Source organism: Neoarius graeffei, chromosome 21 (genome assembly GCF_027579695.1).
Source record: "Neoarius graeffei isolate fNeoGra1 chromosome 21, fNeoGra1.pri, whole genome shotgun sequence".
In the NCBI taxonomy this organism is placed as follows: Eukaryota; Metazoa; Chordata; class Actinopteri; order Siluriformes; family Ariidae; genus Neoarius; species Neoarius graeffei.
The window spans coordinates 34,544,498-34,570,560 of record NC_083589.1 but is presented as its reverse complement, the minus strand read 5'-3'; the positions used below and the strand labels follow the sequence as shown (position 1 = coordinate 34,570,560).

At 40.9% G+C, this 26,063-nt stretch overlaps 1 protein-coding gene across 4 annotated transcripts in view; it reads right to left on the bottom strand.

The window, feature by feature from the left end:
• Positions 1–26,063, bottom strand: part of cpm (carboxypeptidase M) — a 113,533-nt gene that overhangs the window by 6,506 nt on the left and 80,964 nt on the right. For 3 of the 4 annotated variants that reach the window (XM_060903026.1, XM_060903027.1, XM_060903025.1), the window contains exons 5-8: positions 17,050–17,237; positions 15,005–15,175; positions 11,493–11,645; positions 1,385–1,533 (exon numbers count right to left, since the gene is read on the bottom strand). In XM_060903026.1, coding sequence (XP_060759009.1) covers positions 1,385–1,533; positions 11,493–11,645; positions 15,005–15,175; positions 17,050–17,237 — 661 coding nt within the window. The remainder of the gene's footprint in view (positions 1–1,384; positions 1,534–11,492; positions 11,646–15,004; positions 15,176–17,049; positions 17,238–26,063) is intronic. The other variant, XM_060903028.1, reaches the window with a different exon arrangement.

The following is a 26,063-nucleotide window of genomic DNA, read 5'->3' as shown; positions in this document are numbered from 1 at the left end:
ACGAAGCCACTCCTTCGTTGCCCGGGCGGTGTGTTTGGGATCATTGTCATGCTGAAAGACCCAGCCACGTTTCATCTTCAATGCCCTTGCTGATGGAAGGAGGTTTTCACTCAAAATCTCATGATACATGGCCCCATTCATTCTTACCTTTACACGGATCAGTCGTCCTGGTCCCTTTGCAGAAAAACAGCCCCAAAGCATGATGTTTCCACCCCCATGCTTCACAGTAGGTATGGTGTTCTTTGGATGGAACTCGGCATTCTTTCTCCTCCAAACACGACAAGTTGAGTTTTTACCAAAAAGTTATATTTTGGTTTCATCTGACCATATGACATTCTCCCAATCCTCTTCTGGATAATCCAAATGCTCTCTAGCAAACTTCAGACAGGCCTGGACATGTACTGGCTTAAGCAGCAGGACACGTCTGGCACTGCAGGATTTGAGTCCCTGGCGGCGTAGTGTGTTACTGATGATAGCCTTTGTTACTTTGGTCCCAGCTCTCTGCAGGTCATTCACTAGGTCCCCCCGTGTGGTTCTGGGATTTTTGCTCACCATTCTTGTGATCATTTTGACCCCACGGGGTGAGATCTTGCATGGAGCCCCAGATCAAAGGAGATTATCAGTGGTCTTGTATGTCTTCCATTTTCTAATAATTGCTCCCACAGTTGATTTCTTCACACCAAGCTGCTTACCTATTGCAGATTCAGTCTTCCCAGCCTGGTGCAGGTCTACAATTTTGTTTCTGGTGTCCTTTGACAGCTCTTTGGTCTTGGCCATAGTGGAGTTTGGAGTGTGACTGTTTGAGGTTGTGGACAGGTGTCTTTTATACTGATAACGAGTTCAAACAGGTGCCATTAATACAGGTAACGAGTGGAGGACAGAGGAGCCTCTTAAAGAAGTTGTTACAGGTCTGTGAGAGCCAGAAATCTTGCTTGTTTGTAGGTGACCAAATACTTATTTTACCGAGGAATTTACCAATTAATTCATTAAAAATCCTACAATGTGATTTCCTGGATTCTTTCCCCCCATTCTGTCTCTCATAGTTGAAGTGTACCTATGATGAAAATTACAGGCCTCTCTCATCTTTTTAAGTAGGAGAACTTGCACAATTGGTGGCTGACTAAATACTTTTCTGCCCCACTGTACCTTAGAGGGTACTGCCCTAGTTAAGCCATTGTACCCCTAAAGGTACAATAATGTACTTTATTTTCTGAGAGTGCAGCCGTGAGACCCTTAATCAAATCTTTACCCCGAGGCATAGCTAAAAGTCAAGATCTTGGGTTTGAAACCCCTCTGCAATATTTTCTGATAGTTCCAAATTCTTATTTGTGAGCTTTTGACATATATTCATATTATACATACAGAACAGAAGGCTTGTTCTCACCGTGATGGTGTAGTTTCCTGACAGCAATAGTCTGTAATACTCTCCCTTGCGATCTGTCTTAAATGGACAAAGGTTCCGCCTCCCCTGGACCTCCACTGAGGCATTTTGGACTGGCTTCCCATTTGAATCAAGCACTTGACCTTTTACACCTAACAGGGAAAACAGATTTAAGAAAATCTTCAATCCTTAAGGAATTAAGAAAGCTTTTCCAACACAGATGAATAAAACAAACATTGTGAAGGCTTAGGTGATCTTATTAGAATAGAAGGAATGACTAAATTATCCTAATTAACTTGTGCTGGAAAACAAATTATGCTAACACAGACATCACATGATATTCCATAGTCAGTGATGGTTAGAAGTAGTGAGTTGGGAAGGCTATAATGGGACAGTCAAAGAAGACTTGTTCCACTTGCACAGCTTGATGAGTCATTACTGCTGAAGTCATGTATTTTAGTTGATTATGCAAGATATAATCTTTCCACTTTCATGAGCTTAATTTAGGACTGGATATGTGGAGCCAATATGGTGCCTTTGTCTAGACGTTGATTTTATTGCAACGTTCCCATGACTGTGTTTGTCTTTCCAGATGATTGACAAAGATATGTGTTTCATAATAGCTAACCTAGCTTGAAGCACTTCTTATGATCATTTATTATGTACTTCCTGAGGATATGATTTATAATATTTTATACCACAGTGTGGTTTGTATTCTCGGTTCTGGTTGGTCAGATGGTGTGCATTATTATTTTCATATAACAGCATGGTTCAGGCAGTAGCTCCAGCTGTAACATGAAACATAGGCTTATATTAATGCAGTGTTTCTCAACCACTGGGACACGGCCCACTAGCGCCATCTAGTGTGCCGAGAATTTTTTTTCAAGTTGAAGCTTTTTTTTTTTTTTTACTCGTAGCAGGGTACAATTGCTAGGTTGCATCTGACGTCACATCCGCCTCATTAAGTTATGGTCACACTACGGCTCACAATGCTTTGCGATGGGTTATCAATGAAAATGAGGCATTTTGATGCCGATATACACATGAGATAAAAGTTGTGGTCACGCAGCAGGCGAACACTTGACTGTCGCGCCTTTGCACGCTTGAGTCTGGCACAGCTCGAGCGGCCACGCATGCTCACGGAGCGTGTTGTGCGCACGCTTGGGACCCAGTCATTATAGGAAACACCTGACGCTGATTTGAGCGCAATCAGCATGCATAGATAAGGAAACTGTTTTCACAGAGGCTTTGCGAAGTATTATCATCATCACGGTCATGTTTGTTTTGAGCCATGTTTATAACATTTATAACCCTGCTTTCTGTTTTGCTTTTGTTTAAAAAAAAAAAAACACCCAGCTCTGGACACTTACAGTAATGCATTTATGTTTGAGGACTACAGTCGACTTGCTAACTTTAGGACTGCAGTTGGTTGTCATGAAGTTTTGCACTCAAGTTTCCATCAATGAACAGTTTATAACTTCGACAACACAGACTTCATGTTAAAACTATAATGAATTTCCTGGTTACACACAGTTATACTTTGTGACTCTATAGGACACAGTTATAGAAGCGAGTTATTTATAATCACGTTATCTGTCATCGCCCAAATGAGGATGGGTTCCCTTGTGAGTCTGGTTCCTCCCAAGGTTTCTTCCTCATGTCGTCTGAGGGAGTTTTTCCTTGCCACCATCACCACAGGCTTGAGAGTGGTGGATAAATTAGGGATAAAATTAGCTCATGTTCAAAGTCTTTAATTCTCTGTAAAGCTGCTTTGCGACAATGTCTATTGTTAAAAGTGCTATAAAAATAAGCTGGACTCTTCCTGCACTTAGATCTGTCTACTGCCGTCTATCTTGTAGTGTCCTGATCCCCAGATCCTTACCCTAGCCACATATAAAAAGTTGTACGTCTCCATGCTCTTCCAGGTTTTCATCTGTGTGTCCGTGTAGAACGATGTCTGCAGCAGCAGGTAGTTTGAGATGTCGGGGAACTCAACGGATGGATAATTTTCCAACCCATCGGAAAAATCCTTCTTTGTTAGCATAAGGATCTAATCCCATTGAGTGGTTTCTATATCCACTTCTTTTGAGTGTACTTCTTGGTTTTAATCACTTGCTTGTTTTCTGTACACAAACTTGGCAATAAGTTCTTGTGTTAATGGACCAGATTCCACTTTTGGATCATTAATCCCTTTTGACTGAGAATGTCCTGCATGTATGGTTTTATGTTGGCTTCTGGCACATCCATACAGTTTTCAATGCAATACCTACAATTAAAAAACAGTTTGTTTTATTGTATTTATTTAATTCATGGGCTCCCATCTGTAACAGGGAGTAATGTCACATCCCATTAATACACTTTACAGTAGATTATTAGATTCTAATAGAATAGATTAGCCAAAATAATTGGGGATCTTTTTTAATGGGTCCTGACACGTTACAAGTGTGAATAGGTGGGCCTTAAAGTAGAAAAGTTTGAGCACGCCTGTATTAATGCACTTACTCTAATACGTTACTGGTTCGATAGTAACAGCTCATACACAGGGACCTGTACAGCAGATGCACCACATAATGTAAGACTAATGATAAACAGATTGAAAAGTGTGCTGCTGTTTAACAAAGTAAAATGTGTAATTTTTGTGATAAGGGTTTTTATGACTTTTATTTAACATTTATGGAACGAGACGCAGTTATAAGAGCTTTGTAAGAGGTACGGTGCTTTGCAATGTTTCCCAGCACAGGAAAGTGTTCAGGACAGTGGAGTTCTACCCGTTTCAGTTTCTTAGTAAAGCGAGAGGCTGCATTATTTGAGAGAGACAGAGAGAGAGAGAGAGAGAGAGAGAGCGAGAGAGAGGCTGGTGAAAGAATGACCGTTGGTTGCTTCCACAACATTAAATCTAACTACAAACCATTAAAATGCCCAACATGTTGTTCATTAATAAATTAAACATTGTAATTGTTGGCAAATCGCTGTGGTATGAACAGAATTCAAAAACTTCAGGGACTGTATCCCAACCCCACTGCATGCAATACTTTAGAATAACTGCTTGGTCTGTCATATGTTATTCAGTGTATTAACTGAGCATTCAGTCAAAGCTATTTTAAACATATAGATTCATCAAAATCATCTAATGAAGTCTGAGATAGTTGGAGCCATTAATTATAATGAAATACGTCCATCAATTTTTCTAAAGAACAAAAATCTAAAAAAAAAAAATCTGTGTCATACCAACATTGCAAATCTTGCACAAGTTTGGATGGAAATGAAGGATTTTATTTAAACATAGCCAGCAGCCAAAACCAAAAGATCAAATCCAGAGGTCAAACCAAAGCAACAATTCAAATAAAACTCGGGATTATTTAAAGGGAGAACTTATAGTTAATTAAGTGGCTACAGATTCTGGGAAATGGAGCTTGTGGTGGAAGTAATGTGTGACAGTGTGGCATTTTGGAAAGTGGATTTCATTAGAAAGATATGTGACAACCAGCTATGAAACAACAGACCTCCCAAGTGACCCGTATTTGACGGCTCAGGCCCGCAAAATAATATCCAAACCAGCCGACCCACCAAGTCTTGAAAAAACCTGCATCAGAAAAATCTAAAGAGTGGCGTCAATGCTCTGTCAGGATTTAGCCAAGCTTAACCACTTAACGTGTGTGTGTGTGTGTGTGTGTGTGTGTGTGTACACACACACACACACACACACACACAAAACGTTACACGGTGGCGTGAAAATATGACGTTTATCTCTGAGTGGTGAATGTATATTTCATGAGTGAGTGAAGTGAAATATTTTTCTACACAAGAAAATAAACTTCATATCTTCATGCCAATGTGTAATGATCTTGATATTATATGGACACATCCACAAAAAAAAAGCAAGTTAATCAAAATAATTTAATTTTGAACCAGTTCGCCATTTTGACAACACGTATCCAGTCAGCGAGAAAACACTGGGAGTGATGTCATCAGAATGAAATATTGGGAATTATTATACATACAGGACACTTTTTCCATGGAACAAAAAACATGTATTCTGTTCCCGTCTAGCTGGCTTCATTCATTTGGTTTGATAGCGTGCAATATTGTTCACATACTGCTTATCCTATGTGTATTATGGGCGGCACGGTGGTGTAGTGGTTAGCGCCGTCGCCTCACAGCAAGAAGGTCCGGGTTCAAGCCCCATGGCCGGCGAGGGCATTTCTGTGCGGAGTTTGCATGTTCTCCCCGTGTCCGCATGGGTTTCCGCCGGGTGCTCCGGTTTCCCCCACAGTCCAAAGACATGCAGGTTAGGTTAACTGGTGACTCTAAATTGACCATAGGTGTGAATGTGAGTGTGAATGGTTGTCTGTGTCTATGTGTCAGCCCTGTGATGACCTGGCAACTTGTCCAGGGTGTACCCTGCCTTTCGCCCGTAGTCAGCTGGGATAGGCTCCAGCTTGCCTGCGACCCTGTAGAACAGGATAAAGCGGCTAGAGATAATGAGATGAGATGAGATGTGTATTATGTCACTCTACCCAATGGAGAATGAGTGTGCAATATTGTTACAATATTGCACATTGTCAAGACAACATGACATCACACGTCGGAGCTAATGCAAATATCCAATGACAAAACTTTTCTGCTGTGCATGCGCAGAAGCATTTCTTTGTCTGCCAGGAAAGGGAAAAGACGATGCTAATCCAGTGCTGTTGCTAGGATTCGCTATGCTATAATTAAGCACTAAATAAATAAACTGAAAACTGAAACTAAAAAGACATGCTGAACACCTGAAAGGCTACCAAAACCTCCTTAGATATTCTCCATGCATATTTACAAGAGAAAAACATACCAACGGACATTGGAAAACTGGAAAAGAGACACGTTGGAGACGTGAAACTTCCGTGTTAGTGAGTGACAGATTGTAAACAAGCATGGCTGTGAGGTTTGCTTCATTAAAAGCGGAAGATTGAAAGAAAATGACGTGCTGAACACCCGAAAGGCTACCAAAACTTCACTGGATATTCTTCAAGCATATTTACAAGAGAGAAACATACCAACAGACATCGAAAAACTGGAAAAGAGAGCAATAGCGGAAATATAAAGTTCTACTTGGAGGTGAAGAAAAGTGATGGAGACTTTTATAAGAGGACTTCACTCAGCAAAGCTCTTTTGTTTTGAACAACTGCAATGTAACAATTAACTACGACCAAAAGTAACTTTGAAGTTGAACTGTCCACCTGGATATCGCTTGTATATAAGTTGGGTTGTTGTTCAGGCTTTTTGGACTTGTACCATTTTTATTATTAGAACTTTGATTTTGTACAGTACATTCGATTGAAATCTATAATTGTTCCATCGAACGTGTATGTATAATAATAATAATAATAATAATAATCTCATCTCATTATCTCTAGCCGCTTTATCCTGTTCTACAGGGTTGCAGGCAAGCTGGAGCCTATACCAGCTGACTACGGGCGAAAGGCGGGGTACACCCTGGACAAGTCGCCAGGTCATCACAGGGCTGACACATAGACACACACAACCATTCACACTCACATTCATACCTACGGTCAATTTAGAGTCACCAGTTAACCTAACCTGCATGTCTTTGGACTGTGGGGGAAACCGGAGCACCCGGAGGAAACCCACGCGGACACGGGGAGAACATGCAAACTCCGCACAGAAAGGCCCTCGCCGGCCACGGGGCTTAAACCCCGGACCTTCTTGCTGTGAGGCGACAGTGCTAACCACTACACCACCGTGCAGCCTAATAATAATAATAATAATATTGGCTGGGGTTTTTTTCGTGGCATATCAGATATATTCCATTCAGCTACTCATCTTCGACTCATTCAACATCATGCTAGCTGAATGAATGAATACATCTGACATACCACTCAAAACCAGCCAATTTTATTTAAATGCGTCATGGTTTAAATTCTCAACGTCCCAGATGTAGTTCGTATGAAAAACACAAGTAGTGTATTTCCCAGTAAAACACTTGTGTCCATGTGACATATACACACACATGTATAGGGCCTGTACGTCTTCTGGTAGGTACTGGGTTAGTTGATTGGGCACCTCTGCCGGTCATGCTGACAAGTGATGAATGAAATTGGTCTTTTCATTCACAGCAGTCTGACTACTCGACCACTTCTGAAACTGCTTTTTGGCATTTCACATGCTGAGACTTTCTGATTGCTTTGACACGGCCCACGAGTTTACAAGCCTACAGACATGACCGCTGCTGTTATCGCATGCATCTACATATGTAAGTTAATCTTTATAATTATTGATCTCTACCATATGTAATTTATATCTCATGCATGATCAGTCATTTGTGTAATCATCTCAGATCATGACGAACTACAGTTAGGTCCATAAATATTTGGACAGAGGCAACATTTTTCTAATTTTGGTTCTGTACATTACCACAATGAATTGTGAACAAAACAATTGAGATGCAGTTGAAGTTCAGACTTTCAGCTTTAGTTCAGTGGGTTGAACAAAATGATTGCATAAAAATGTGAGGAACTAAAGCATTTTTTTAACGCAATCCCTTCATTTCAGGGGCTCAAAAGTAATTGGAAAAATTAAATAATTGTAAATAAAATGTTCATTTCTAATACTTGGTTGAAAACCCTTTGTTGGCAATGACTGCCTGAAGTCTTGAACTCATGGACATCACCAGACGCTGTGTTTCCTCCTTTTTAATGCTCTGCCAGGCCTTTACTGCAGCGGTTTTCAGTTGCTGTTTGTTTGTGGGCCTTTCTGTCTGAAGTTTAGTCTTTAACAAGTGAAATGCATGCTCAATTGGGTTGAGATCAGGTGACTGACTTGGCCATTCAAGAATATTCCACTTCTTTGCTTTAATAAACTACTGGGTTGCTTTGGCTTTATGTTTTGGGTCATTGTCCATCTGTATTATGAAACACCGACCAATCAGTTTGGCTGGATTTGAGCACACAGTATGTCTCTGAATACCTCAGAATTCATCCGGCTGCTTCTGTCCTGTGTCACATCAATAAACACTAGTTTTTTTTTTTTAAAGATTTTTTCACCTTTATTATTGGATAGGACAGTGTAGAGACAGGAAATGAGTGGGAGAGAGAGAGAGAGAGACGGGGAGGAATCGGGAAATGTCCTCGGGCCGGAATCGAACCCGGGTCCCCAGATTCATGGCATGGCGCCCCATCCACCTGAGCCACGACGCCCCATCAATAAACACTAGTGACCCAGTGCCACTGGCAGCCATGCATGCCCAAGCCATCACACTGCCTCCGCCGTGTTTTACAGATGATGTGGTATGCTTTGGATCATGAGCTGTACCACGCTTTTGCCATACTTTTTCTTTCCATCATTCTGGTCGAGGTTGATCTTGGTTTCATCTGTCCAAAGAATGTTCTTGCAGAACTGTGCTGGCTTTTTAGATATTTTTTAGGAAAGTCCAATCTAGCCTTTTTATTCTTGAGGCTTATGAGTGGCTTGCACCATGCAGTGAACCCTCTGTATTTACTTTCATGCAGTCTTCTCTTTATGGTAGATTTGGATATTGATACGCCTACCTCCTGGAGAGTGTTGTTCACTTGGTTGGCTGTTGTGAAGGGGTTTCTCTTCACCATGGAAATTATTCTGCGATCATCCACTACTGTTGTCTTCTGTGAGTGTCCAGGTCTTTTTGCATTGATGAGTTCACCAGTGCTTTCTTTCTTTCTCAGGATGTACCAAACTGTAGATTTTGCCACTCTTAATATTGTAGCAATTTTTCGGATGGGTTTTTTCTGTTTTCGCAGCTTAAGGATGGCTTGTTTCACCTGCATGGAGAGCTCCTTTGACCGCATGTTTTCTTCACAGCAAAATCTTCTAAATGCAAGCACCACACCTCAAATCAACTCCAGGCCTTTTATCTGCTTAATTGAGAATGACATAACGAAGGAATTGCCCGCACCTGCCCATGAAATAGCCTTTGAGTCAAGTGTCCAGTTACTTTTGGTCCCTTTAAAAACAGGGTGGCACATGTTAAGGAGCTGAAACTCCTAAACCCTTCATCCAGTTTTAATGTGGATACCCTCAAATGAAAGCTGAAAATCTGGACTTTATGTCCATGTCCATTATATAACTATAACTTGAATATGTTTCAGTAAACAGGAAAAAAAACAAAATTTGTGTCAGTGTCCAAATATATATGGACCTAACTGTAATTACAAGTTACACCAAAGAAAAGAAAGCGTGTGCATTCTAAAACGAAGTTCAGTAAAGAGTGGTCTTTTGCAGTTCCATGTATACAGCCTGTGAAAGATCAGCCAGGCAAAGCTTTCTGCACAGTGAGTATATACTAATTTTAATAACTTATTTACAAAATCTAGGCCTAATGCTTAAATTTCCCTTTATATTACTGGTTTGTAAATAAATCCATATGTTGGAAAAATCCCAATGTTTTAGATCTGCATCTGACAGACTTGAGTTTAGGCCTATAATAGCCTAATGTCTGGAATGATCTAAGACTGGGGCGGTACGGTGGTGTAGTGGTTAGCACTGTCACCTCACAGCAAGAAGGTCCAGGTTCAAGCCCAGCGGCCGATGAGGAGTCTGTGTGGAGTTTGCATGTTCTCCCTGTGTCTGTGTGGGTTTCCTCTGGGTGCTCCGGTTTCCCCCACAGTCCAAAGACATGCAGGTTAGACTAATTGGTGGCTCTAAATTGACCGTAGGTGTCAATGTGAGTGTGAATGGTTGTCTGTGTCTATCTGTCAGCCCTGTGATGACCTGGCGACTTGTCCAGGGTGTACCCCGCCTCTCACCCATAGTCAGCTGGGATAGGCTCCAGCTTGCCTGCGACCCTGTAGGACAGGACAAGCAGCTACAGATAATGGATGGATGATCTAAGGCCCTGTCCACACGGCAACGGATTCAGGTGAATCTGATAAAATTGTTTATCGTTTCGGCCTGGCGTCCACACGGCACCAGCGTTTTGGGTGCCCCAAAACGAAATCTTTTGAGAACGGGTTCCAGAGTGGAAAGATCTGGCAACGGCGCCATTGCAAAGTTGTCTGGATGAGTAGAACGGATTTGTTTACGATGACGTCACAACCACATGTGCTTCACGCCGGGTAGAAGTGTAACGAACTCGATGCGAGTTGTCAACAAATCCTATAACTTGGTTCATGAAACGCGCTTACAAAATATTTTCACTGTGAATATTTATTGTGTAATGGTGCAAAGTGAGAGAGAGAGAGAGAGAGAGAGAGAGAGAGAATAGCCCTTAGGGCAGAGTCAATCCCGCCAGCAAAAATAGGGGGAAAAAAGGAGCGATCTCATCTCTACAGATACTTTTCATTGTATTTGGTCATTATAACGTAATTTTACGAACAGATTTTCCTGACTTTGTGGCTAATATGAAGTCTCACGCATAATAGTTTATGCGCATGCGTCCTTACTTCTTCTATTGCTCTGGTGTCTCCGATGGGACCGTCTTACAGTGCACCTAGAGGTGTGGCATGTGTATTGCATCATTTTCAGCAAGCGTTGCGTTGCCATATGTACCTGATATTTTACTGATCCGTTGCCCATGTGGACGCGATATTTTTTTTTTAAATCTCGTTGCCGTTGTCGTGTGGATGTAGCCTAAGACTAATGTGTGATTTATCAAATATCAAGGTCATTGCCCTGTCAAAATAAACACTGCTCAGTGCTGTCAGACGCTAAACATGTTACATGATCCACTTGCAAGTTTTGATACCAATATAAATGTCATAAAAATAAGCTGAAATGCTTGGAAATGGCACATTTCAATGCCATTAAAAAAAAAATTGGATACATTTTTCAAATTATTTCTTGAAATAATTTGTCAACAAAATATTCCACTCAATGCCATGTTCATACAAGGATTGATGTTAGTTTTCAGTAATGCACAGTATTCGTGAATAATACTGAGCAAGTGAAGATCTTTTGTATCTTTTGAGCTCAGATGTGTGATGGGCTCACTGGGTCATCTTACAGATGTTACAAATAGGTGGAGACAACTAGGTCATGTTGAAACAAAGGCTTTGTCATGACAACTATGACGACTGCTCATGGATACTATGCGGGTGTCATTATCTGTGCTTTGTGTTTTGCTGGGTGTGTGTACTACCTAAATGTACTTGTTGCATGTAGGCCAGCAGTGCAAGCTTGTTGGCCTCCCACAGACCTGGCAAGTCACGTTCTGGAGGGAACTTACAGCAGGACAGCTCAAGAGTGATCTCTAAACACTGAGCCCAAACATAATTGTAGTCCTGCATCCCACCTGAGAAACAGAGAGAGAAACAGCATGCAGTATCAGTTAAACGTTTGAACATTGTTACTCATTCATAGTTTTTTTTTTCCTGTATTTTGACTATTTTCTCTACTGTAGAACAACACTGAAGACATCAAAACTATGAAATAACATCTGGAACCGCATCTCCCATAACCCGGTATGGAACAGAACAGGACGGAACAGTACCATCATGTATTTTAATGCGATGTCACGTATTTTCTTAGATTTGCCTTCCAGGTTTTTATATGCTGTTCCGTCCCATGTATAACAAGTGTTCCGTCCCGCAATACCATCTTTGTGACATTTATTTGCATAATGTATAATCTTACCTTTTTTGTTCCAATTTCACAGAGACATCAGTCACGTCCACCATTTTATTAATCGGTACTTACCATCCTGCCTTTATAGATGAACCCGTTCCGTGACGCATGATAAATAAAGTTAGAAAAAATCAAAATCTATTGTTTAGTTGTTTTATTGTCAAAACATATAACTTAACTACTATTTAGTAATCTATTTTACAATTTCTTGCCTCTTCCCCTACCTCTAAGTTTCTTCAGCTGACATTGTATACATTTCAAGTTCTTATCTTTTTTGATCTGTGCTTCTGTTTTATGACCCACGTTTTCACAATCAGTGTGAAACCACATTTTACTCGAGATGGCGCTCGTTCCGGGATTTCTTTGTGACGTCATGCCGAGGTATATTCCGTAATTGGAGTTCCAAGCTTTTAGATCAATTTCGATTGAAAATATCATGAACATAAATGTTAATACAATGTGACGGGATATAATAATACTGGATAATCAAAGAATACATGACAGTGATACGTGTGAGTACAAGATGTTAAGTATGAAACCCCTGAATATTTAGAAAACGTAAATGTTATTGTAATGTACCGTCCCGTTCCGGTTCATACTTTCCGTACCAGGTTATGGGAGACACCATCTGGAACATATATGAAATTATGTGGTAAAGAAGAAACGTGTTAATAAATCAAAATATATTTGATATTTTAGATTCTTTGACGCTTTGTACACTATTGGCGTTATCTTAACCAGCTTCATGAGGTAGTCACCTGAAATGCTTTTCAATTAACAGGTGCCTCGTCAAAAGTTAATTAGTGCAATTTCTTGCTTTCTTAATGCATTTGAGATCAAACAGTAAATAATTACAATACAGTAAATAGCCCTATTTCACAACTGTAGTAATCCATATCTCAAGAGCTGCTCAAGTAAGTAAAGAGAAACGACATCCATCATTACTTTAAGACATGAAGTGACTTTTAATTCATAAAAATAAAGAAAAAACACTGAATTAGAAGATGTGTCCAAATTTTTCAAGGACTGTGTACACACACACAAACGGCGGCTTCATATACTATTTATATTATGGAAGGGTTAATGTGCAGCAAGCCGGTTATTATTGTGAAACATACCCCAATAGGGTGATGCAGGACAATGTGAAACGTCACCATGAAGACCAAACTCACTTAAGACACGGCAATATTTTCCATCTGCACTGCAGATTGCTAGCAGATTTGAAATAACAGCATTATACCAAAATTTACACTCAAAAACGGATACATTTGTTGAATACTACCGCAAAAGTAATTGCTTTCTGGCTGACTGAGAGCAAAGTACAGATGCTTCCTTGTCCTGACTGGTTAGGTGTTGGTGTATTTGTTGCAGGTCAAAAGATTTCAATCTAGGTGGGTTTTTTTTGTTACCTCACCCGGGACGGAGTCCACCAGGGGGCAAGGTATCATCCTCGGTGGGGTTTCTTTGTTAATGGTATTACGGGAAAACAGCTGGGCCAATCTTCATGAAACTTTCAGGATAGATGGGCATTGGCCTCAAATAGAACCTCCAACATTTTGAGAGTCATCCGGTCAAGGTTAAGGTCACCAAAAAAGTCAAAATCATTTTTTCGCGATATCTTCCTTCATATTCATTCAGATGTGTTCTGATTGGCTGAGTACAGTGTGCGAATGAAAATCAGAACCATGTTTATTGGCCAAGTATGTTCACACACAAGGTCAAAATCAAGGTCACCAAAAAGGTCAAAATTGTTTTTTCGCCACATCTTCCTTCATACTCATCATAAGTGCTACCGGACGGGGTTTGTTTTGCCTGCCAACACTTGTTGTGGGGTTTTTTTTTTTTTTGGTTGGTTGGTTGGTTGGTTGTTTTTTTTTTTTTAAACCTGGGTTAAAATTTCTAACCTAGTTCATAATTTCCAACTCAGATAAAACTTTGGATTATCTAAGGTTCTTAAAAGGGATTTTCCATCACTTCTTTTGTCTTTTTCTTCCATCCACTTCTTCTCTGTCTACATCTACCTAGTATTTCCTCGTCTGTCTGTTTACCTATTCCTAGCTACCCAATTAGCAATTTTTTAAAATATCTTTTTCCCCTGACCTAATCAGGGTTCAAACTCAGAACCTCCTGATTCTTAACCCAACACCTTAACCCCTAGACCAGCGATATATATTTTGAATTTATGAATGAGTCCAGTCTTATTACGTCATCCAATAGGTTAAAATAAAAAGTATTCCCAAATTCTAAACCTAACCTTAGATTGAGAAAGTCTTCCTAATACAAGTATCAAATTATGAACGGGGTTAAAAATTCTAACCGAGGTTGAAAAATTCCACCTGACCTACAAGTCTGACCTGTAACATATTTTCTGCACAACTTTAAAAAGACATGTTCACTCCATGAGCAATCGGAGACAATGCTTAGATAGCACACAATCTTTCACTGTAAAGGTCTGTGACAAAGCACATCTGATCCCCAAATTCTGCTTTCTCACAAAAATAAACACCAGAGCTGTCTGATCTGACTGTGTTAAGATGGAACCTGAGTGATTGCTTAGTGGTTGTTTCTGCACTATTATGTATTGAAACAAGAGAGAAATAAGAGAAAAATGTCAAAGAAAAATTGATTGTGGAGATACGGGCAGCGAGGACTGCCTGTTCTGCAAAGAACCGGAAGTATAGTGGAAAGAAACCTAGCTTTTTATTGTGTTTACAGTTGTTTCAGCTTGGATTCTCATTGGCTGTTGCTCAGCACTGTTCTTGCTACTTGTAGATGTGCTCACAATCCAAGAGTCATCACTGAGAATTCCAAAAATGCTTGAAAATATCAATGTACAGCAGGTCAAAGATAGAGAAAATATTGTTGAACTGCTCTTGCAACATGGGGGCACAAAGGAAATGTTCAGCATTAAAGAGCCTACAGGGCCCCTGAACGGACATTTTATTGATAGTTGCTAAAACATGAGGAGACCACTTTCAATATAATTTGGTTTTTGTTCTCTTTTTAAAAAATGTTTTTAAAAAGTACCTTCTAGTGGATACCATCTGTAGCCATTCGTGATGCCGTCAGTGAAATCCTTGGAATCGTAGCACTTGCTTCCCTTTTGCATGCTTGCATGGTTAATTGAGTAAGTCTTGGCCAGGTGGACAAACACATCATTATCTGGAGTAATGCTAGAGTCCCCTTGCAGCTCAATGCCTGGAGAGTTCATTCAGAGTGCATCACATCACAACATCGCAAAACAAAAATAATGCTTTAACAGAAACCAGAATGCACATTCAGGGCTATCGTTACAGTCAGGGTCACAAAACCCACAAATCCTTGTGAAAACACACGATGTTTTATGAGCCATATATCAGAGCAGTTATTCTTCTACAGAGTACAGCTTTGTCATTTGGTGCTCAGTGAAATACTGCAGGGTGTCTTGATCAAAAAATCATGGCTATGTCTGGCATCCCAAATAACCTACTCCACGGCTCCAATCAATCCAAAACTCTGCAGCCAGGATCATAATGCACTCAAAATCCACAAGCCATGGAACACCTTCACTGGCTGCCGGTTGCATATCGAGTGCAATTTAAAGTCCTGCTCCGAGCTTATAAGGCCCTACATAACTATGCTCCCGCTTAACTCAATGACCTCCTTGAGAACTACACCCCTGTCCGTTCACTGCAATCCACTTCAGCAGATTTATTAAGAATACCAAATATGAACCTCAACACCGTGGGAGAAAGAGCATTCAGTCGCATTGCCCCTAAGCTCTGGAATTCACTTCCTCTTTACATCAGACACTGTGACTCCACTGCGGCTCAACGGCACCTGAAAATCCATCTCTTTAAGCTGGCATATTCACTGTGACTTGGTTTTACTACCTTGTAAATATGAGATTACTGTTCATTTAATATTTTATTAATTGCATTTGTATGTTTCTATTTGTGAAGTGACCTTGGGTGTCATGAAAGGCGCTTTGAAATAAAATGTATTATTATTATTATCCATCCATCCATCCATCCATCCATAACTGCTTATCCTGTGCAGGGTCGCAGGCAAGCTGGAGCCTATCCCAGCTGACTATGGGCGAGAGGCGGGGTACACCCTGGACAAGTTGCCAGATCATCACAGGGCTGACACATGGAGACAAACAACCATTCACACTTACATTCACACCTACGGTTAATTTAGAGCCACCAATTAGCCTAACCTGCATGTCTTTGGACTGTGGGGGAAACCAGAGCACCCGGAGGAAACCCGCACAGACACAGGGAGAACATGCAAACTCCACACAGGAAGGCCCCCGTCGGCCACTGAGCTCAAACACAGAACCTTCTTACTGTGAGGCGATATTGCTAACTACTACACCACCGTGCCGCCATATTGTTATTATCATCATCTCCCACTTTATCAAATTCCAACACTTTTAATTATAAAAGTCGATTCAATCATTTCTAACCATCTTTTTCAGATCTGTCTGATGTAAGTTTATGTACTCTTTATTTTCACGTTTATTCTGAGTCATGACTGAAACCCAGATAAAACTGAATAGGCATGCTATGCTGTTTTAAGAAAACATACAACAACTGGAAAGTGTGATGAGGCCTTGCATGAAGTGAAGTTACTGTTCCCACCCAAGAGTTGGTTATTTTCCAAAAACAATAGTGTTTTTATAACGTGTCATGCTACTCAGAAGTCATCCGTTCAGCAGACTTTCCTGTGTCAGATAACTTCAACTTAAAGCTTTACCTCTGACTGTTACAAAGATGTGACACTGAAGACTCATTCCAAGAGTACTAAATAAATGTCTTCTCTCAGAAAACTTCACCATGTTAATGATTACACATTTTCTGAAACTGTTTACGAGGAACGCTTGCAATTTCTTACTATAGAAATGACAGAACGAGTGAATTAACATAAACCTTACAAACAGAAATACTGGCTGGCTACTACTTCAAGCCATCCTGCGATTAAAAAACAAATCAACACCTTCTGACCAATCCGAATTGAGCATTCAACAGTACTATAGTATCGTAACTGATAACAGGTGGTCATCAGAACATGTCCTGCGTGTTACTAACCTCCGTTGCTGTTGTCATAGGGGTAGCTGGCCACCACTGCTCCTCCATGGAGGTTCGCAGAGAGGACGAACGGCTCTGTCTTCAGCCACTTCATCACTGCTTCCACCTCCTTTTCTCTCACCTGTTCACTATTACTCAAGAATGCATCCGGAAAGTTCCGGTTCAGGTCCATGCCATTTTTATTGAACCTGTGAGTGCACAGCAGTCAGGAAATACATTTGCATAATGCTCCATAATGTTCCATGCACATTTCTGTTGCTATTCTTGTTGGAAGACAGAGGGTGATTGTGTCTCTTACAGCTTGGGGGCATACACCGAGGTCAGGTATCCATTATGGAGGCTGTATGGTGCGGCATAATCGCAGATGGATTCAATTGCAGACAAAATATTGAAAATATTACACCATCCTGGACTATGAGCACTGTTCATGGGGTCTCCTGAGAGTCTCATACTCTGTGTCTGTGTCTGTTCTATTCATATACAGCATCCGAATTCAACACCAAATGGATGATTTTCTGGGGAAATAAAAACAGTGAACAATATGTGCTAGGAGTACACGTGTTGAATTAAATCACCCTTGTAGTACTCAAGTCCGACTCGTGCCCTAATTTTAAGGACTCGTGACTCGACTTGAGCACTGATGACTCGGACTTGGACTTGTGCATTCACTGCATTCGGACTTGTAAATTGGAAATGAGGACTCGGATTTCTTCTTTATTTTTTTATAACATGCCATAATAATTTGCACGGTGGTGTAGTGGTTAGCGCTGTCGCCTCACAGCAAGAAGGTCCTGGGTTCGAGCCCCGGGGCCGGCGAGGGCCTTTCTGTGTGGAGTTTGCATGTTCTCCCCGTGTCCGCGTGGGTTTCCTCCGGGTGCTCCGGTTTCCCCCACAGTCCAAAGACATGCAGGTTAGGTTAACTGGTGACTCTAAATTGACCGTAGGTGTGAATGTGAGTGTGAATGGTTGTCTGTGTCTATGTGTCAGCCCTGTGATGACCTGGCGACTTGTCCAGGGTGTACCCCGCCTTTCGCCCGTAGTCAGCTGGGATAGGCTCCAGCTTGCCTGCGACCCTGTAGAAGGATAAAGCGGCTAGAGATAATGAGATGAGATGAGATAATAATTTGGCATAAGATATTTATATCTACATAAATTTTTGTACTAATTTCATGTAAGAGTGTTACACCTGCGCCCCTTGGCACGTGCATCAGATAGACTCTCGGGCGCACTCCAGACAGCTTGTGCGCCAAACGGACTCTCTCGTGCGCGCCGTAAACGACTCGCGCCTGCACAGGATTAAGGCACAATCAGTGTGACCTTATAAAAACTGAAAACACACTTACTTTGCGAAGTATTGAGTTGCATTGCTGACACATTACCAAGCCTTATTTCCTTGTTTGGGTTCCTGATTTCCTGTTTCTCGTCTTTGATTCTGCCGAGTCTATGATAGCCTGTTTGTGCCTCGCTCGACCTATTGCCTGTTTCACTGTTTTCCAATTTTGCCTGCCATTCTGGATTGTTTACTGTCTTCACTTGGATTAATAAACACACCTTCTGCACTGACATACGTCTCCCAACCATCTCTGACAGAATACTTCACACTCCCTGATAAAGAGAAGCACATTCACCTGTTCATACATCATGTTCAGGAACAAACTAATGTTAATGGTGCTAAAACAGCCACCGTCAAATGGTGCGGTTGGAGTCTTGTTCTTGGACTCGAAATGTTTTTAATGACTTGGACTTGAACACTGGGGACTCGGACTCAGGTTTAGTGACTCGACTACAACTGAATTAAATACAGTACATGGCAAGCAAAAACACTGATATATCTCAGTTGGGTGATTTTGAATTCTTATACAGTATATATTGCTTGATAATGGACTCAGATTAGACACAACCACCCAAGGCTCCCAACCCTGTCCTTATGAACACCAGTATTATCACAGTCACCTGGGGGTAAGAAGGTTCTAGGATTGAACCTCATCTACTGGGGCCTTTCTGTGAGGATTTTGCATGTTCTCCCTGTGCCTGCATGGGTTTCCTCAGGGTGCTCTGGTTTCCTCCCACAGTCCAAAGACATGAGGATAACGTCAGCTGGCTACTCTAAATTGCCCACAGGTTTGAATGCGAGTGCGAATGGTTGTTCATCTCTGTGATAGAGTGGCGACTTGCCCAGTGTGTATCCTGCCTCTCACTCAAAGTCAGCTGGGATTGGCTCCAACTTTCCCCGCGACCCTGACAGATAAGTGGTATAAAATAATGGATAGATGGCTCACTAGAGGCTCTGACTCAACTGACTCATGTGCAATTGATTTGGTGTTTACTGCAGCGCTCTAATGGACACAGTGAGGTCATCCCTCTTAATTCTTACCACAAAGCTTCCCAAGCAGCTCTGTTTAAAAGTGCTGTACTGAGAGATTCCTAAAATACACCCTAATGTGATGTGTTACTATCCAGCCACCACTGTTGTGAGTCCAGCTGGTTGAGTTCAAGTCATTTAAGATATCTGACAGTGAGGCATAATTAATGCAGCAGAAAAAAAAAATTATTGGAACACACACACCCTTTTTTTTTTTTTTTAAGAGGCACTGAATTCCTCGGGTGGTCAGATTTTCTTAAAAACTAAATAAAAGAATAATGAATAATGTAAACAGGATGTGTGGCACATTTTAATGGTCCTGTAGTTTTTTTCTTCATGGTTTGTTATTCTACTCACAATCCAGCTAATTTTTGGGAAGCCAAAAGGAAAATAGCCTTAAAAGGTCTGACTGATTCATCTCCAAATTCTCTCTCTCTCTCTCTCTCTCTCTCTCTATTTGCTTTTTTAAAATTTTTTTTTTACTGATGTGCATTGTCATGATGACGCATGTAGAATAACTTGAAGAACTTGTTATAGTCATTTTGCTTCGTGAACATGGTGTTTGAAAGCTCGATAAACATGACAAAATGCAGATGCCTCCGAAACAATATTCACCAGGGACATTGTGGATCCAAGTCTCTGAAGGAAGAATCCCAATGCTTTTTTGCAAAAACAAAAACACAGTTTTGGCACAATTTTCTTTTTTTTCTTTCTTTCTTTGTCAAGACACAACAGTAAAGTACCCCATAGTCCTCTCCAAAAAGGAAGTAGAAATGTGTTCATACTTCAATCATACGATTTTAAAAAAAGAACGTAATTATCATTGTTAGTAAACCTTCATTATCAGATTAATATACAGTATTAGACGTATGTAATTCCACTTGCACAAACATTATTATTGTTCCCACTGCAGTACCACAATCAATCTTCAATGATAGTTTTTATTTAAGAATGCTAGCAGTTTATTAGTGCTGGTCTTTTCAGATTCTTACCTTACATTGTGTTACCTGTGTCTCCTTAATAACTACTATTTCTGGAAAGGTAAGTAACTTTTAAAGGGCTGATGACACAAACATGACTCTATGCAATTTCTTAAATAAACTATACAACATGGCAAACGTTAGATTTCTGTTATAATTATGTGAAAAGAAGCTGTTGTTACGCAAATATCCAACTTTTAATTGCACAGCGCAAGAAAACTGGGTCCGTGGCTCGCGGCCATGTTGTGACGTCAGCGGGAGAACACGCTGCGGTTCACTGGCTATTCTACTCTGGTTCTACTCAATGGAAATGGCGCATGAAAACGCCGGTGAACTCTCTAGTGCTAGCTCTTCCTCTTCTGGGAGTCTAGAATTGTGTTGATCTCTTCCGAATAGAATCTATGATAGCCTACCCTCTTTACCCTTTGCCTCTCATTGCTAGGCGGCAGTTACATGAAAGCCGCAAGCTTTCACAAGCAAATACATGACTGATATCACGCCGACTTTATGATTACATTTATGATTATCATGTAGAATCTATAGCTCTACGTACCTTTATCTTATGTCGTTTCACAACACATGTTCTGACAGGAGGACTGTCTTTGGATCCGGCATAGCTACTAGTAGACCCCCTCCGGAATACTGGCAGTGTTGCCAGATTGGGAGGAATCCCGCCCAGAATGGGCGGTTTCAAGTGCATTTTGGTGGGTTTTGAACATATTTTGGGCTGGAAAACTTCAGCAGTATCTGGCAGCAGTATCTGGCAACAGATACTGCTGACGTTTTCCAGCCCAAAATATGTTCAAAACCCACCAAAATGCACTTGAAACCACTCAACTGGGCGGGAAACCTCCCAATCTGGCAACACTGTGTAGGCACTGCTGATGGTAGTAACACACGTTTGTGCTGAACTGAACACCCAAGAGATTCTTTTAAGCTGGGAAGGGTGTCAAAACAATCCAAATCGAAGTGTTCAGAGCACAGGACGGATGTTGGTGAGGGCTCCCACTTGTCACGAGTGCGCCTGACTTGCTTCACCCACTTCGCATGCAGCTCGGGATCTCTGGGAAACTTGAATAAACTTACCCCATCCTTGTAGGTTTTGGAGCAAAAGCCGGCAACACAACGCGAAGGCAATAATATATAATGTATAATAATAATACTAATAATGACAAACTGAACACCTGTCGCATCAACAACAAACTGGTAAGTTAGGAGGAAGGCTCTTTCGCTGACGTCATATAGCTCCTCCTCCTCTTTCGTCTCCTGGGTGCTGCAGCCCCGTCAAATTTGCCCAAATAGCCGCGTTTTTTATCATAACTTGTAAAATAGGCGCCTTCATGAATTAATATATGGATCATCGGGAATTACTTTTTATGTTATAAAACATCGCCAAAGATGTCAAAAACGTGTCATCAGCACTTTAATATATACACTCTGACAAACATTTAATCGTTCGAGTAATACACACATGAAATTGAACTTTATATGAATATCCTCCCATTTATATACGATTTTCTTTATTTTGAGGTAGTGTCTTCTTTAATGCTTAAATTAAAAACTATCACACGTTATTTTAGTGTAATCAAGTCAAAAACTGATGCTATTAAGGAAGATATATTGGGTAATTATATGAAAACATTTCATTAAAGCAGTAATAAGCGGTTTTCTGTTGCCAAATAACTAAGTATAATTAAAACTATTCTAATTTTAAAATTAAATTAGCAGTGTTTGTTTTACTTGTGAACTTATTAAATAATTTAAATTAAGGTTTTGGAATTAAACATAGTGATATAACGTTCATCTTGTGACACTATTCATCTCTGTAACTTGTACTATACATCTATGACTTGAGTACTGACTAAGAGATGGAACAGTTTCAGAAGGATTAAAATAAGGATTGTAACAAATACTTCAGCTCAAGAAACAATAAAGCACTAAGCTAAAGCAACACAAATGGGACAAACTTAAACTACACTGGAGGGGACATACAAAAAGTGCACTTTTTCAGTGCTTATGCACATACATTTGGGTATCTGGAACCTACTAACCTAAAACCTCTGACATAAGACAAACCAGTCAGTTTCTTTTGTTCTGCCTATTTCAGAAAACGTGCTTCAACAAGCCGTTCAGATTGGGCTCCGCTTTCTATCTCACAAGGGAAGATCATTGGAATTATTGCTGGGTTTCAGTCACATGACTTTTCTTAGCGGTTTTACCGGAAGTGAAATAGCTGGTGGTCTAAACGGCTGCCATAGTGCAAACAACTATCGATAACTTATCAGAGTGCTCGTAATCTAGAAGCCACTGCTTGCTTTAGATCTATTCAGAAGATTGCTATGTGCAATGGAATCGACCCCTACAGTCTGGGAAAGAAGGATTTGTCATACGATCTCGAAAACTACCCTTCAGTCGAGTTCCCCGAGATCTCGAACTATCTGGTGTTGCAGACGTCCTTCTACACCGCAAAACAGATGAAAGCGTGGAAGAGTACGGAGGCTTACAACTTTTTTGAATGTGGCTGGGTAAAGGGCCTCGGTATCAAATCACTGCCAAATGAATCCTGTATTGTTTTTGCCCGTGTAAGTGTGGGTTTTTTTTTAAAGCTTTTCGTTCGCGTCTTTACAGCAAAGCGCTGCAAGTTGAAGTGTAAACAAACAACAGTTCGCTTGATTCTCACTTGTGTTGGCTCTTATCTCTCAGGTAAATCATTCACAAAGATCATCAGAAACCCCTTTAAAGACCTGGATCTTAGTTAAACAAGACGGAGAAGTGATCACGGCGCATTGTAACTGTATGGCTGGGGAAGAATTTTGTCATGACCTTCATGCATATGGACTTTGTGAGGAGGAAACAAAGAAACATCTGGGGACTTTAGCGCTTCATGATTAAACAAAGTACCATAAAATAACGACACATAGCAAGAAAAGTACTTGGAAAACACTAAGGCCAGACCTGAGAGGGAGATACAAACCTTTCACCCAGTGATCACTGCAAACTCGAGCATGCTTCGACTCGGCTCCCTTCGATTTCAGTGAGAGGTTCAAAAGCCACCTTTCTTGACGTCTTTTTGTGAAATCCTGTTTGTTCACCCTTTTTTATTAGTTCACGGGGAACCCTGAAGAAACTTTTCCCAGTTTCACGGTTTGATCGATTCGAACAACCGAAAACAACGCAAGTGTGAGGCATTTTTTTTTTCATGCAAGTAATGCACCTTCTCTGTACAAACGCTTTGTCAACTGACCTCTGGTAGACCACCAGCTAAGGTTCTGAATAACTAATGAGGCGGATGTGACGTCACGTGAAACCCAGCAACACTGCTCGCTCATCTGAGTATCTCCACTCACGGCTTGAGAACTGCCTGTGTGAATAAATATTCATGAGGAAAGTGCTACCTGATTGGCCAGCAGATTAGAGGTGTGGTGAGCAGAGGCTCATTATCGTTTAAAGGAACAGACATTCAAATCGGTCATTTTGAACAGGGTTGTTGAGACAGGGTGAGAAGGGAGCTGTGGTGTTTTATCCTTGTAGTATTTTAACCAAAGCATGTCACGGACATTTCACTAAGACCTCAGGGAACGATGTTAACATGTGGAAAAGGGGTAAAACATCTCACCTTTAATACTCCAGGGCTACATATTGTCTGTAATGTGTATATTTTGTATATTTATGTATATGGAAGTGTTAGGTTTTGATCTGTCTGTACTGAAGGAGGTTGAATTAAAGTATGATCTAGGAATGTAGACCCTCTGCCGCCTAAGAGATTCTGCCTCACGGATCCGAGAGCAAACAGTCACTGACACAGCTGCTCAGAGACGTTTCTCAGTTTATTGTAGGACAAACAAGAGTGTGTTCAAGAGTGTGTTGGAGCTATGTGATTGGATGATGATGATGATGATGATGATGTGACTGATGAAGCGGAGTTATCTATGTATGACAGGGTAACGGAAATGGGTAATGAAGCATTCCATCACTGGTTTAGACTACACTACTGTATGAAAGAAGAGAGACATTATGTCCCATTACATCACCCCTCAGGATCAAAGTCTTATGAAAAGAAGACAGACATTACTGGTCAACATAACCTTCATTAAGCAGAAAGCAGAATGTGTGAACGAAGATAAATCTCAAGGATTTAACTAACCAAAACGAGTAGCAAATCGGAACAGCCTGCCTGTTCCAGTTTCAAGCATGCCAAACATACAGTGGCATGCAAAAGTTTGGGCACCCTTACTGAAAATGTCTGTTACTGTGAATAGTTAAGTGAGCAGAAGATGAACTGATCACCAAAAGGCATAAAGGTGAAGACGACACATTTCTTTTCAGCGTTTTCTGCAAGATTTGTGTATTATTTTTGTTTTGTACAACTGGAGAGTGAATAAAGAAAAGGAACACCATGCAAAAGTTTGGGCACCCCAATACATTTGAGTTCTCGGGTAACTTTTACCAAGGTTCCAGACCTTAATTAGCTTATTGAACTGTAGCTTGTTCAAATTCTTCGTTAGGAAAGGTCAGATGATGCAGATTTCAAAGCTGTATAAATTCTCTGACTCCTCAAACTTGTCCCTAAAATCAACAGCCATGGGCTCCTCTAAGCAACTCCTTCGCATTCTGAATAATAAAATAATTGATACTCACAAAGCAGGAGAAGGCTACAAGAATATAGCAAAGTGTTTTCAGGTAGTTGTTTCTTCAGATTGTAACGTTATTCAGAAATGGCAGTTAACAGAAACAGTGGAGATCGAGGTGAGGTCTGGAAGATGAAGAAAACTTCCTGAAAGAACTGCTCGTTGGATTGCTAGAAAGGCAAATAAAACCCCCTGTTTGACTGCAAAAGACCTTCAGAAAGATTTAGCAGACCCTGGAGTGGTGGTGCACTGTTCTACTATGCAGCAACACCTGAACAAATATGACCTTCATGGGAGAGTCATCAGAAGAAAACCATTCCTGCGTCCGAGCCACAAAATTCAGCATCCGAAGTTTGCAAATGAACATCGAAATAAGCCGGATGCATTTTGGAAACAAGTCCTGTGGACTGATGAAATCAAAATAGAACTTTTTGGCCACAATGTGCAAAGGTATGTTCAGAGAAAAAAGGGTGCCAAATTCCAGGAAAACAACACCTCTCCAACTCTGAAGCACGGGTGTGGATCGATCATGCTTTGGGGTTGTGTTGCAGCCAGTGGCACAGGACACATTTCATTGGTCGAGGGAAGCATGGATTCGAATAAATACCAGCAAATTCTGGAAGCAAACATCACACCATCGGTCAAAAAAGTTGAAGTTAATAAGAGGATGGGTCCTACAATAAGACGATGATCCAAAACACACCTCAAAATCTACAATGGAATACCTCAAGAGGCACAAGCTGAAGGTTTTGCCCTGGCCCTCACAGTCCCCTGACCTAAACATCATTGAAAATCTGTGGATAGACCTCAAAAGAGCAGTGCATGCAAGACAGCCCAAGAAACTTGTAGAACTGGAAGCCTTTTGCAAGGACGAATGTGTGAAAATCCCCCAGGTAAGAACTGAAAGATTATTAGCTGGCTACAAAAAGTGTTTACAAGCTGTGATACTTGCCAAAGGGGGTGTTGCTAGGTACTAACCATGCAGGGTGCCCAAACTTTTGCTTCGGGCCCTTTTCCTTTTTTGCCATTTTGAAAATGTAAAAG